Here is a 14594-nt window from a genome sequence, read left to right on the forward strand (position 1 = left end):
GATAATTTATTATCACAAGCATAAAAAGGAAAGTAGTACCCTCTATTGACGGACAGTATAAGAGAATACCATTTTTATATGCATGCTATTTTCGGAACCCTCTTCTGGATGATTTCATGATGCTTCAGCATTTCAGATTATTTTGTCAGACTTAGGTGTTATTTTCAAGAAAAGTAAAGAGAAGAAATAACAGGTGTTACTTGCAGCATGTATCAATACACAATGGAAGATCCATCTGTTGCCTTATGAAAGTATGGATTCTGCAGCTCTAAGGTCTCCACGGGGTGTTGAAGTAAGGAGAGCTGCCACTGAAATTTTGTCATTAGTGCAAGGAGGATTTTATAGAACATAGTGATTTGAGGTCTTGCTTTCTGTTATAGTGTATATTTTCATTTTGAAAGTTCATAGTTCATTGTGTCATATTCATTTGCAACTTATCTCTTCATTTTCTGTGGTTGTGTGAAGCTAGTTAGTGGCAATTCTTGAAACCATGTAAGCTGTTCATCGTATAGTATTGTAGGATTGTACTGGGTATGGTGCCACAAGCAAACACATGAATGAGAGACAGCAGACACGCATTATGTAAGTACTAAGGTGTAACTATTTTGAGGCTTTGAGGCGATACATAGCCTGATAATGTGGGTGCCATATGAGTTGTGTCGCGATACAGTACTGTTATTTCAAGTTAATATTCTTGCCATTTTGGCTGCTGAATCACAAGCCTGAATGATTTGTTTTCAAATGACGGGTAGCAGAGATGGGATATTGTAGGGAAGAAACCTATAACCTTGGGGCATTGTGCTGATTCTGCTATTTGTTGACAACCAGAAAATATTCAAGAATCAGCATAAAATGGTTTTTGGGCAGTTCACACGTTTTTACATCAGTGCAACTTGTAATGTAAGTCGGTAAACATTATATTGTGCTTGATATCGCAGAATAATTTATTGCCATATTGTTACACGATTAGTATGTACCGGTACTGCATTAGAATTTAGACCATTCCTAGTAATAACTAGTACAACGGTAAACGACTTTCTGAATTAACAGGATTGACTGGAAATGATATTTTATTGGGGTGACTAATTCCAGTTTTAGAAAACTGTCATTCGGCAGTGTGTAAGAAATCAGACTTTGGGTTGGTGAATATAATCAAAACAACATTTCAATTTTCAGTTATATCAGTGTATTGTGAAAACTCAAAATGTGATGGCTTCTCAAAATTTGAGCTCCAGCTTTGATTTTGTATCTGACATAATGATGTCAGTTGAAGACATTAGGCTGGGGTTGTCTTTAGAAGTGAAATGGTATACCACAGGTTTTACTGTCAGTTCGGTATACTGTATTGCAATAAAAAAATTCAGTACTTTTTGGTTTTCATACCATCAATTCATAAACTGACAGTTTTGTTCAGTCAAATTCACAAAGATTATGGTTACTTTTTGAATGTTATTAAACAATGTAATGTCTGGCACTTTTTGTCAGTATTCTACAGTATGATCATATGTTCTGCACTGTGGTAAGACCGTTTCACCCTAGTGGTCCTCATTGACTCAAGATGGACACAATACAGCTCCCAAAGTGCTAAGCTGATGTGTAACTGCCTCTAACATGGTCTTTGAATGGCATTTGTAACTGATACACATAAAGGGGTCTTTTGGGGCCATCTATAAGATGAGGAACAAGTCTTGGAATATAATCTTTATCTAACATCTTCACTCTTTCACCTGATGAAGACAGACGAATATAATCCAAAATTTAGTATTCTTAGTATTACATCCATAAATTTCTTGTTTGCCCAGAATTTGAATTGAATGATGACTTATTATGTTAGAATTTTTCACTTGATTAGGCTACATTAAAAAAGAAGAATTTGTTCTAGAGGCAGAATGGTAATGATCTATTTAAGATGCTTTCCTGCTGGGTTTGTTCTTCTGCTCCTAGATGCTGTTGCAGAGAATGACTGTAGTGCTGGGATTCTGTAAGTCCATATAACTGGCAAAGTGCAACTCAGCAGCAGCAACTCTGTGGAACAGCAATTGGGGCCTGAGAACTGGATTTTTTTTTTCAATAATTGTTTTTCTTTTGCCAAGCGGTTGACAGATTTTGCTTTTTGTGAATCAGTGAATTTTGGTTGCCAGGTGTTTCATGATTGCAAGCTTTATCTCATTCTAGCTCCCTTTACCTATGGATATTTCACTCAAGAGGTGGAACAAATGAGTTGGTCAGTACCATACAATTGATATTAATGGTTGTTGGTTGATCGTGTAACAGGTTACACTTTTTGAGAATTGATTGAAGTGATAATTACAGGTTTCATTCAACACAGAGTAAGGTTTTGGATACATGTCCTGTTGTATTGATGCAACAGGGTGTATTATGTTTATTGATGACTTTGTTAAACTGGTGCTTCTTTCTCATTGTATTAGAATCTCATGCTTTGTCTTGTATTCATCATGACTATGCTAAACCCTGTTGATTTCCTGACTTGATTGTGCTTGACTTAATGTTTAGTTAAATCCAAGGGACTTTTGAAGTTTCTATTAACCTTTCGTTTCAGTTTAGTGATTATAGGAACTGCCAAAAGTCCTCAAAATTTAAAAGTTTCGACAATGAAGATATGTTTTAGAAAACAGTCTAGTTTATATGAAATAATCAAGTATAAGTGAAAGAGTCATTTTAATCTTGAGTGATGTGATTTCCAATGAAAGGCGTCAATCAGTTTAAACTAATCTGTGATATTGATTAGTGACGCCTTGAGACTTGTATGCACAATGCTATTTAGAAAGTGATCAAATATAACAAATATATCAGCCACCTAACCCACTCAGCCACAAAATGGAAGTCAGACAACTAGTAATCTAGATCAAATACAGTAATATGTGGAGCCACAGTGGCTTAGTTGGTTAGATAGCGGATTTTGTCAGTTGGCGAAAAAGTGCCCGACTCTGATAGTGTGGGTTCGAATCCCTTAGGGGACTGAATGTAATCTGTACTTTTTTTTATGAAATTCTAATCCCAAAAGAAACAAATATCTTTGAGACATGAAAAGACTATCTTGATACAGTTGTACCAGGTTGTGTTCTATTCCCAAAAGAAACAATTGTCTTTGAGACATGTAAAGAGTATCTTGATACAGTTGTACCAGGTTGTGTCAGACTTGGCCGTGTCAAATTCCCAGTTTCTATCAAGCCAAGTAATTCATTCACATTGAAGAGGACCTATTCATCAAACTGCTGATGTTGAATTATTTTCCCTTTACAGCCTTCACTTGTCCTATTTACTTCCAGTCTTCCTACATTGAAGTGCTGTTACCATCTTCAAAGCTTTTTCTCACCAAGGAAGTGTCAGTATGAGTTAACTCCCTTTGACCACATATGACATGAACCGGCCTGGATTTATCTGCTCATGGTATTGAATGTATCCTTCACCAATCTTGGCCTTATGTGACTATTGGAGATGAACTGTTGATAGAATGTGTCCTGGAGATGAGAATGGATATTCTAACTCATCTTGAAGGGATATCTGTCAGATAAGAAAAGTTAATATAAAGGAGTTATTTGCTCATTGGATAAACCAGTGTGATCTGAGGCAGATTCAGTTTGATAATGAATAAGATATATCATGCAGTGCATAAAGTGAATATTGCCAGTATTTTTCAAAGTTACGAGTTAATTTTAGAGCAAGTGCCAATGTTTTTCAGTACATTTCAGTGCTTTGTATTGACCAATGGAAATGAATTTTAATATGCTTTAGTGTTGAGCCTCCAAAAGTTATCAAGAAGTTCTTCCTTTGACTTGATTTTGAATGAAATTTCAGTCTTTGAAATCAAGCAGATATTCTTTAAAACCAAGTTCATTGTGATAAGGTAACTTATTATGAACAATGACCTTCACCTATGTGTGAACAACATCAGGAATATGCCTTGTTTGGATTCTCATATGAAGTTATTTTCCCTATTTTGGATTTATGTTTTTGTACAGATGTATAGGTAACTGCTCAAACTGTTTATAATTGTTGGTTTGATAAAATGTGGTTTCCCTGTGTGACCCCAACCTTTAGTAACCATGGTTCAGACATCAGTTGACCACGGTATTATCAACCTTGACCTGTTATAATCATGGTAACACATCTTTGACTTTGTATTGTCAACTCTGACCTGTATTGACTATGGTCATGTGGCACAGACATCAACTAACCTCTGCACTTGCAAATCTGACCTGGTCATTGTCCTGAAAAGTTAGCTGTATTTTCAGATATCATATTGTTCCTTTCATGTTTTCACAGTATTTCTTTACTCTATCCTTAACTGACTTCTGATGCACTGGGATGTGGTTGTGTTGTGGTTTAAGGAAACTGATTAGACTTCTGTGTGAATGACTGTTTTCTTATGCATTAAAATATTGCAAGGATTGTGAGTCAGTAAGGAATGTTTTTTTCAAACTTACAATATAACATTTTCCCGCTTATGAAAACACTTAAAAACAAATCACACTTAGTAAAGCAAAATGTTAAGCTTCTTTCTGAATGTATTTCCTTTCTCAGATGCAGATGTCAAAGCATTGAGTCCAGACAGTTCATGTTCACTAAGTCTAATCATGCTTACCTCCACAAATAGTTCTGAGATCAAAATGTTTGCTATGAGTTACAGTTGTGTACTGTCAGTCCTAAGCCTACCACATTGGCAGTGCATCAGCGGAACCATGTTACAGATTCATTAAGGTCCTACTCTGTCATGTTGTCAGGATTGTACAGTCTTCCTTAGTTCTCTTGTCACTTTACATTTGCTCACTGAACTATAATCTGGATGTCTGTACATACACAAGAAAGGTATACATTTTGTTATCGTCACATTAACTGTGAAAGTACAATTACAATCAAAACCTTTTCCCATTTGCATGTGAGTGTTTTACAAAGATGAGAATATAATTATTTGTACATATTGGTTCCGTGAGATATGTATTTGTACCATGTATAACAGAGAGCAATAAAACAAGCTCAAGACAAACTTGTGTTCATGTTTGTTGTAGCGATATCTGGCATGATCCACTGCATAGAGGAAGTAGGGCATATTACAAGACGTTTCAAGTCCAAAGAGGAATATATAACACTTTGCCTACACATAGCTATAGCTTGACCCCTTTGAATGCTTCCAATCTGTGACACGTTATGGTTTGACCCACAGACATCCTCACTGTCCCGACTCTACCTGAAATAACGGTATTGGCTAGATTTCACCTGTGGCATCCTCATTGTCCACCCATATGGCGACGGTCTGTAAACAATCGAGTCTGGACCAGACAATCCAGTGATCAACAGCATAACATCGATCTGCGCACGTGTCAACCAAGTCAGCGAGCCTGATCACCGGATCCAGACTCAACGATACTGCTAGATTTCAACGATATTGCTAGACTTCACCTTTGACATGTTCAATGTCCAGAATCAACCTGAAACAACCATACTGGTTAGATTTCATCTGTGACAACCTTGCTGTCCGGAATCCACCTGAAATCACGATATATGCTTTAAAACGGTGTAAGCATCTGTACCGAAACGTTGCCATTGTACACTAAAGAAGCTGACCAACCGTAAAGACACGTCATTTATAGATTTCATCTATGACAGCCTCATTGTCCAGAATCCTCCTGCATCATCAATGTCTAGATTACCTACATCAAACCTCACTGTCCAGAATCTTCCTGCATCACCAATGACTAGATTACCTACATCAAACCTCACTGTCCAGAATCCTCCTGCATCGTCAACGACTAGATTACCTACATTAAACCTCGTTGTCCAGAATCCTCCTGCATCATCAACGACTAGATTACCTACATCAAACCTCTTTGTCCAGAATCCTCCTGCATCGTCAACGACTAGATTACCTACATCAAACCTCACTGTCCAGAATCCTCCTGCATCATCAACGACTAGATTACCTACATCAAACCTCACTGTCCAGAATCCTCCTGCATCATCAATGACTAGATTACCTACATCAAACCTCACTGTCCAGAATCCTCCTGCATCATCAATGGCTAGATTACCTACATCAAACCTCACTGTCCAGAATCCTCCTGCATCATCAATGACTAGATTACCTATATCAAACCTCGTTGTCAAGAATCCTCCTGCATCATCAATGACTAGATTACCTACATCAAAGCTCGTTGTCCAGAATCCTCCTGCATCGCCAATGACTAGATTACCTACATCAAACCTCATTGTCAGTTTTCTAATTTGGATAGAGTGGTGGATTAGATAAAATCTGTGAACATGCCTTTGTATACCTAAAGATTTGACCTCTAACACTCGGTAACACTGATCTTTTTCGGCAGTAGTTTCGTAGTCGCTAGGCACTGACAAAATTTAAACACTTCTCTCACACTTGAAGTATATGACTCTCCTCTTCAGTGAACATCACACGCTACATTATACTGAAAACAATGCCATGGAAAGCATATCACAAGCTGTTTTGGAACGCACATGTACTCATGGATCAATCGTTATTGATCTCAGTGAGTTAGGGCCATGTATATAAACATTTGCATTGTTGAGCAACAATACATGTTTCGGCGTCTCCCTGGTAACTCTCTCGACTTCCGCAACTGTTGTCGATACTGAAAACTGGACTGACATAAAGTTCCAGCATAGAGCCATGTGTAAGGTTATTAAAAACATTTCTGTGAGGGAACACACGGATATTGACCAAATACATGTACCCAATTCCTTTGTTTTCCACAATAAAGGCATAGGCTTATGTATAGTGTTAAACATGTCCGGTTGATCATCGCAGTATGCCTACTCATACTAGTATATGAAAATTATACTTCAAACAATGTGTTAGGCGGAAATAGACCCTACTTAATGTAGTGGGGTAGTATAGTGGTTAAAGCGTTCCCCGAAGCCCTTTTCTTGTGTTCCCCATCGTAATATTTCTTCAGTATTGCAAAAAGCAGTGTAAAAGTATACTCACTCACTCACTCACTTACGCTACATTACCACCAAATAGGTCATCAAATTCAATGCGCTATTTGGAATCGGAATCGTATCAATAGTTCGTAATGACATCTGTCGTGTTTATTCTGTTTAGATACCAACTGTTGACTGTATTTTTCTTCACAATCGTAGTCTCTCTCGTAGTTGGTGGTTTACACCATTCCGTCATCTTTCGAGATAGTGATAAAGCCGATGTTTGTTTCTGAATGTACATGTACCTGGAAACTAACAATGTTTGTTGGGGCGAGTTGGCTATGAGTGTTTACCAGCTGGATATGGCTGTTTACCAGAATCACTTGGAGGTGAAATACCCCGAATCTGTGTCTCAATCTAGGATTCGAACCAAAGACCAGTAATGCACTGATAAGTAAAACAATCTTTTGTAGACACATTATCGTTACGGAAATCCCCGATATTGTATTTCTGAAGAATACGGGAGCGGTAGCCGAGTGGTCAAAGCGTTCGTCCAACACGACGAAGGTCCAGTTTCGACTCCTAGCATAGGTACAATGTGTGTAGCCCATTTCTGGTGTCCACCGCCAATATATTGCAGGAATACTGCTATGGCGTCGAAATCCAACCTCACCCACTCTGCCTACTAATGGATAAAAAACGAAGGCCTGAGAATTTCGTAAAAATATTTTATTGCTATGGCCAGAAACAAGAAATCGGGATTTTGCCAGAGTTTCCTGTGAAAACATTCATACGTGAATCCGCAGTGATACCAATACGGACGACAACTGTGGCATTAAAGCACGTGCACTTGGCGACACATTTACAAGTCTTTCGTTGGTATGGGTGAGCTCACCTTTGTTGGGTTATGTCCTTTTAGAATATAACATCATCAAAGACTTGACAAGATCAAGTCGAACACTCCGCTAAATGAATTCATGAGTAGTTGAAGGCTGAAAGTCGAACTACTGACCTTGTGCAGTGTCCACTCACAAATGAAACCTCCACGAGGTACAAGGTAGTGTCACAGATGAAACCTCCCAAGGTACAAGGTAGTACCACTCGACCGAATGGCGGCCGACTTATCAAAGGCACATCCTACACACACATATACTTGTGTCAATAAATAAGAGAACATGACGTTTTCTGTAAAGCACTTTCATTCTGACAACAGTGTGTCCATTTCTGCTATGCATCCTTCGACCCATGTTGCCGGGATATTACTAAAGACACGTAAGATAATAATTGATACTCACTGACTTGTTTCGGCAGCATTGTATTACCTCATGTATTGTCTCACTTTATTGTCAAACACATTCTGCCCTTAGTCGACGTTCCCTTATTTTATTTCCTCAGTATAATTATGCCTCGTAAATATTTCGTGTGGTCCCTTTGTCTACGGACGTAATAGATAATTTTTGTCGTTGTTCTGGGCTGCTGGTGGCAGATGGGCCTGGAAGAACAGGGTAGTCGCCCTTCAGGAAGAATCACAAATCCCCACCTAATAGACGCTTTTCTCTCCCGCCGTTCCTTTGCTTCTCTCCATCAGTATAATTCTGCTGTGACCAAACCGCATGGTCCCTGTCTCTGGGGGTAATCAAAGGTCACTTTTCTCAATGCTGTGGGTTCCTGATGGCAGCGGGGCCTGGAAGACGGAGGCCACTTGTTTGTGCATGTCATTTCCCGGCAGTGCCACCAGGGGTGGGGGTGGTCGGGGTGGTCGGGGTGGTCGGGGCAAGGGGTCTGAGTTACCCCCAACAGGCGTCTCCCCACCTCGATCCCCATAGTACAGTTCCAGGGCGCTAGGGCGTCGTTGTTTCGCCCCGTCGGTGACATTGACCGAAAGACCTTGACCTCCGACGTAATCGTCAACCCCGAGAGCAGCGTCTTCTCGCGCCTTCTCGTCAATGACTGCCTGAACACGTCGCTTCACGTAAAGGGGTTTAATAACGAACATAGCAGCAACTCCAAGGAACAATAATCCGAAAACGATCATGCATCCCCCGATGATGATGAAGTCAATTGTCGTGTTGTTGCTGTGGCTGTAGATAATCATCCCAACACCTCCACCAACAAACCCGAGTCCAATCATCGTTGTCACAGCGACAGTCAAAGGCTTGGGGCCTGAGGGTTTGTCTGTCCCCCGTCTCCCCATAAACTCTTGTGTCTTTTTCATGGTGCCCCCTGTCGGTTTTGAAATCGTTTTAGGTTTTGGTATAGCTTGAGAAGGCATTGTTGAGGAATCACAGCATAGAATATAGCGGTTCTTCACGCTTAAGTTCTTTCGAGTTCACATCTATAACAATTTGCTATTGCGACTGATACTTCAGATTTTAATATTTTTGCGTAAAAGGCATTCTTATGATATCGAGGTAGAATTAAAAGCATCTCTGGATCCATTTTGAGATGCGAATTCATCAATACGTAACCCTGCCACAAGATTCCTCGCCATAAAGTAGAAGACAAGCCACAGCAGAAACAGCAATAATTGTCCAAAAAACTGATGTCCCAATCATAGATCCACAGGGCACCAAGCCGTGTCACAGATGAAACCTCCACAAGGTACAAGGTAGTGTCACATATGAAACCTCCACAAGGTACAAGATAGTGTCACAGATGAAACCTAAACGAGGTACAAGGCAGTGTCAAAGATATTACAGATCATCAAGCTGCCAACACTGCCTCACCTGCTCCACTGACTGTGTGATTCCATGTGAAGCTTCAGTGATTTTCTTTTAATCTGACTTTTCACTGCCTGGTGTCAATTCTCCATTAATAAACCTTTATGGAATCCTTTCCCATATCGTTTCTTCAGCTTTAGTGAGGAACGTTCCGCAATTTGTCTGCACCTCTGAATTGTCTTGTAATACACAGCTTGATGGATAAACCACCCGAACACCAGGTGATAATGCTTTATATCGATCTGTTCGGATGTTCGGAGAGGAAGTTTACCTTTACCTAACCCCGTTATAACACGATGTATGGTTAACGTAGTGACGCTAGTTTTCAGCAGCAGTGACATACAGGAATATCTATTCCACTCCGTATATTGCAAATTATTAACGATGTTTATTATATGAAATTCCCATTACTTTGTGCGTTATAACGGGGTCAGATGTTGATGTATTTTGCGTTGCCATTCACAAGTGAACCTTTAGGCTGCATTTCTATAATGAGCAGCAACATCACCTTCCTACTATCTACATCTATATACATTGATATCGTAACGTTTTAATTGCTTCATGGTATCGATCTTATCACGTTAACTGACAGAGGAAGATACACAGCTGAAGACTGTTCACAGCACATTCCGAATACAGCTTCAGCGCATGTTAGAAGGGGAGGCGGAATGCTCTAGCGGCTAAAGCGTTCACTCGTCACGCCGGGTTTGATTAATGCCGTCATCTGTAAAGTGGAAAACGAAACTGTCGACGTAGATGTGAAGGAAGCACGGATTGATGACGTTTTGGTACGTTTGTACCCCTGTGTACATCAATGAACACGGATATCGTGCTGACTCACTAAAATGGAGGACAGCTCAAGAAGATCACAAACAACGTCATCGAAACAGTCACCAAACCAAAATGTCTAAATGACCACAAGCTATTGTCAAAACCACCCCATGGACGAACACAAGATTGATTGATTAACTGAGTTTAGTTTTACGCCGCAACCAGCACTATTACAGCTATATGGCAGCGGTCTGTAAATGGTCGAGTCTGGACCAGACAGTCCAGTGATCAACAGCATGAACACCAAAGGGAAATGGGGATGGAACGGCCATAGTTTTTAGACACTCTGAAAGACGCAACTCTTCACAGCTATTTGTGAGGCCTTTCACGATTACGAGCGAGCTACAGATAATGGTGTATGTTTTGATAAACTCCTTGGACAGACCGAGACAGAGTATGATTATAGTCCTGTCTTCATTTCAAATTCCTCTAGTGAGGGGATTTCCCATTAGAGCCCGACTTTGTCAAAAAAAGTCACTCAAACACACAAAGTGATATAAACGTTCGTAAAATCTAGTGACTCTTCCAAGCAGAGGATTATAGATTGGATTTTTAAACTACACGCACACGTGTCCCCTAAAGTGAGTGAGTGATTTGAGTTAGTGAGTGAGTAATTTGAGATACTGTACACATATGGAGAAACGAATCAGCATCTTCGGCTTAATGAACCAAAGGTGTAATCTAGCAAGAGAGCATGACATTGGTTAACGAAATACGGTGAAACTCCCGGTGAACACTGAAAATTGCCACATCGACCATGGACGTGTGAATAACCAGAGGAAATAACCTCGTTTAGCAAGTCTTTGTGTGGACTAAAAATATTATAAAATCATATCAACTGTTTATCCACATTCTTACATAATATTTGTACTAAATACCGAGTGTGCGTGTGGATAGTATGTCTCATTTTCGTCAAAGGAATTTTCATACCTCGCGTTTTTAATAGTAGGCTACTTTTGACGCCAATCGTCAATGACTGAAGGGATGATGTAAATCCAGTGAGGGTCCATGCAGCTAGCAAATAAAGGTACTGTAAGTCCTCAAGGACCCTGGTATGGTGATCTACTTTCAGTTGTTGGTGATAAACCTATATTTATTTTGTATTGTCTATAGCGATATTTAAGGTGATGACAGTGTATTTTTAAATTTATATATCTGTGACACTGGAGTATTTTTACTGTTCCTCGAAGTCTTTCGATGGTTTTTATGTTTTAACTTCATTGATTTTAATATTGATATAAATTAGATTGTACTATTCACTGTTTGGTTGCAATTATGCTGAGGTGAAGCTAACCAATAATCCCCTCATCCACTCACTGTTGTGGTATGAATTTTTCTGTCATTTTTATATTAACTATATGAAAGTATGTGAACGACTGAAACAAAAATCTTACTTTTGTATATTTAATTTGATCTACGATGTTAAAAAATTCTCTCATAACCTCGTGTTGTGTAGCCAATGCACGTTACCACGGCAACCTATTTTTTAAATAACTGTAAATGAGTTGGTGTGAGAAAACAATAAACAAGTTTCTCTCTGTTTATCTGTCTCTGTCTCTGTCTCTGTCTGCCTGTCTCTCTCTCTCGTTTGATGTTGTAGAGTTAAGTAAAATCAACATCTTAAATCCTGAGTGCTCGGACAAACAGTGTACGTTTAAAAACGGCCCAAAACATAACGGAACCAAACCTGACTTTCATGTGTGATGCCTCTAGACACGGAACAATACACATCATTTTGCATTTGCTTTTACTATAGGATAAAACTGTGAACGTATACTTCTAAAAAGATGTAAAAGAATACCCGAGTCTTTCATATAAATGTAGTGTGACGGGTAATATGAAAGAATGTGGTGTTCTTTATTTTCTTTTGAGTTGGTATATGAAAGGGAAGAATGTGTTTGATATGTACAAGAAGTGTGCTTTTTGAGGGTTTCAAATACGAAGTGCATCCAGGTTGGTCTACATTTCAGGACAGTGTGGACATTGTGCAGTCCCGTGGTCGTTCTGGGATAGAGCCATGGCAGTTGTATGAAGCAATTCAGTAAATCTGGAGGTGAGGCACGCTGACTTGCTTGCTTGACAGATTGTTGATCGTAACATCGGTATTGAATTGTGTGGTTAGATTACCAACAAGGCCCCACCACACTGTGTGATTTACCAACCACCCAGCAAGCCAACCAGACAGACAGTCAACCAAACAACCATCCTGCATCCCAACCATCCAGCACATCAACCAGTCAGTCAAACAACCACCCTGCAAACCAACCAGGAAACCATCCACCCAGCAAAACAACCGGTAAACCATCCATCCCTCAAACAAACCATCAAATCAACCATTCAGCAAACCAACCAATCAACAAACCAACATTCAGCAAAGCAAACATTCAGGAAACCATCCAACCAGCAAACCGATCATTCAGCAAACCAATCAATCAGCAAACCATCCAACCACAAAACTATCCAACCAGCAAACCAACCAGCAAACAAACCTACCAGTCAGCCAGCCAGCCAGCCAGCCAGCCAGCCAGTCAGTCAGTCAGTCAGTCAGTCAGTCAGTCAGTCAGTTAGTCAGTCAGTCAGTCAGTCAGTCAGTCAGTCAGTCAGTCAGTCAGTCATCCAAACAGCCATCTTGCAAACCAGCGAGCTATTACTGCATTGCCGAGACACGTAGAGTATTTTCAGATGTGGTAATGTCTCCAGCACAGTGGTTACTTTTGCAACACACACCACGACGAAACATTGACTTCTTTCTCAGTCCTATTTGACTATGGACATATGACACATTGAGTCACACATCGATACATACCTCTGTTGTAGCGACACCTCCGGTGATAACGTAGTGCTGTGTAGGAAGCCTCCGGTCAAAGAACGTAAATGCATTTTTTATTGCTTGTTTATTTGAAATGCATTTTATTAGTTTGTTTGTTGCTTAACGTAGTCAGGAATGTTCAAGCTATCGGAAAGTCTATAAATAATCGAGTTTTGAGCACACAATCCCGTGATTGACATAAGGAGCATCGACCACGCAGCTGGGATACGGTTACATGTGTCAACCAAGTCAGCGAGTGTGACTACCCGATCCCATTTGTCGCCTTTTACGACAATCTTGTGTTGCCAATTCTAACCCGGGTTTTCCCAGGTCGAAAAATGTATTTGACCAAAACATTTAAAACGTTAATAGGTTCTACACACAACTTTGATACCCATATCGAATATACCAAGATCGAATAACTGTTTACGTGTATGTTTAATTTTCAGCACCACCAAGCATGGTGTCTAATTTCCTGTGTTTCGTAGTTTTTATAAACGTTACATATTTTGTGCATGGGTGACACTACATACCCATACAAATAAACCCGACCCCTGGAACGGCACCCATCCCCGTGAACTACGTCATGTAAAATACGTTCCTCTATCACAGTATTAGATGACGATAACGTCGACGTCACTACCGTCTTGGCGCTATGTAAATGTTATAGGGGTTCTCCATTTAGAACTACACAGATATAAATAACCACAGCTCGCTGCCGTTAATATCAACACCTACATATGCAGTCATGTTTTTTCGTTCTCTTTATTAAAGATAACGTTCCCAGGTGGGGTCGTTATCAGGAATGTCGGTCACAGTTCTAACTTGTGAACCCAAATATTAGATGACGATAACGTCGACGTCACTACCGTCTTGGCGCTATGTAAATGTTATAGGGGTTCTCCATCTAGAACTACACAGATATAAATAACCACAGCTCGCTGCCGTTAATATCAACACCTACATATGCAGTCATGTTTTTTCGTTCTCTTTATTAAAGATAACGTTCCCAGGTGGGGTCGTTATCAGGAATGTCGGTCACAGTTCTAACTTGTGAACCCAAATATCATCAGAGTTGTGATTGATGCTACCCATTTCTTGGACGCCAGCCGGAGTCCTGTTATCAACTCTCTGCGTCGCGCGAAAACAAAGGTAACGTTCGCCAACTGTATGCACGTGGAATGTAAAGAGACGTTACTGATTTATGGTTTAAAGACATACTAGTATTACACTCACAGAGTCCCTCCCGTTGTTACCCTTGACATACCCTGCCCCATCAGTTCGTTGTTCTCTTGGGAATGTCATGTGGAAATGTCAGG

General features: G+C 39.9%; 2 protein-coding genes across 2 annotated transcripts; both read right to left on the reverse strand.

Annotated features, from left to right (window-relative positions):
- Nucleotides 1-5619: 5619 nt before the first annotated feature.
- Nucleotides 5620-6228, reverse strand: LOC137283896 (shematrin-like protein 1). Its single transcript, XM_067815571.1, has one exon. It carries the CDS (start codon nucleotides 6226-6228, stop codon nucleotides 5620-5622), a length of 609 nt encoding a protein of 202 aa, XP_067671672.1.
- Nucleotides 6229-7661: 1433 nt separating this feature from the next.
- On the reverse strand, nucleotides 7662-9577 carry LOC137284387 (uncharacterized). The gene has a single exon (XM_067816173.1). The coding sequence runs from the start codon at nucleotides 9185-9187 to the stop codon at nucleotides 8552-8554; it is 636 nt and encodes a 211-aa protein (XP_067672274.1). The 5' UTR covers nucleotides 9188-9577; the 3' UTR covers nucleotides 7662-8551.
- Between the last annotated feature and the right edge of the window lie 5017 nt (nucleotides 9578-14594).

This window comes from Haliotis asinina, chromosome 5, assembly GCF_037392515.1.
Source record: "Haliotis asinina isolate JCU_RB_2024 chromosome 5, JCU_Hal_asi_v2, whole genome shotgun sequence".
NCBI classification, from domain to species: Eukaryota; Metazoa; Mollusca; class Gastropoda; order Lepetellida; family Haliotidae; genus Haliotis; species Haliotis asinina.

What these genes read in the sequence shown, in the direction of transcription:
- LOC137283896 (XM_067815571.1), bottom strand. Translation starts at nt 6,228, where the DNA reads ATGAGGTTTGATGTAGGTAATCTAGTCATTGGCGATGCAGGAGGATTC.
- LOC137284387 (XM_067816173.1), bottom strand. Translation starts at nt 9,187, where the DNA reads ATGCCTTCTCAAGCTATACCAAAACCTAAAACGATTTCAAAACCGACA.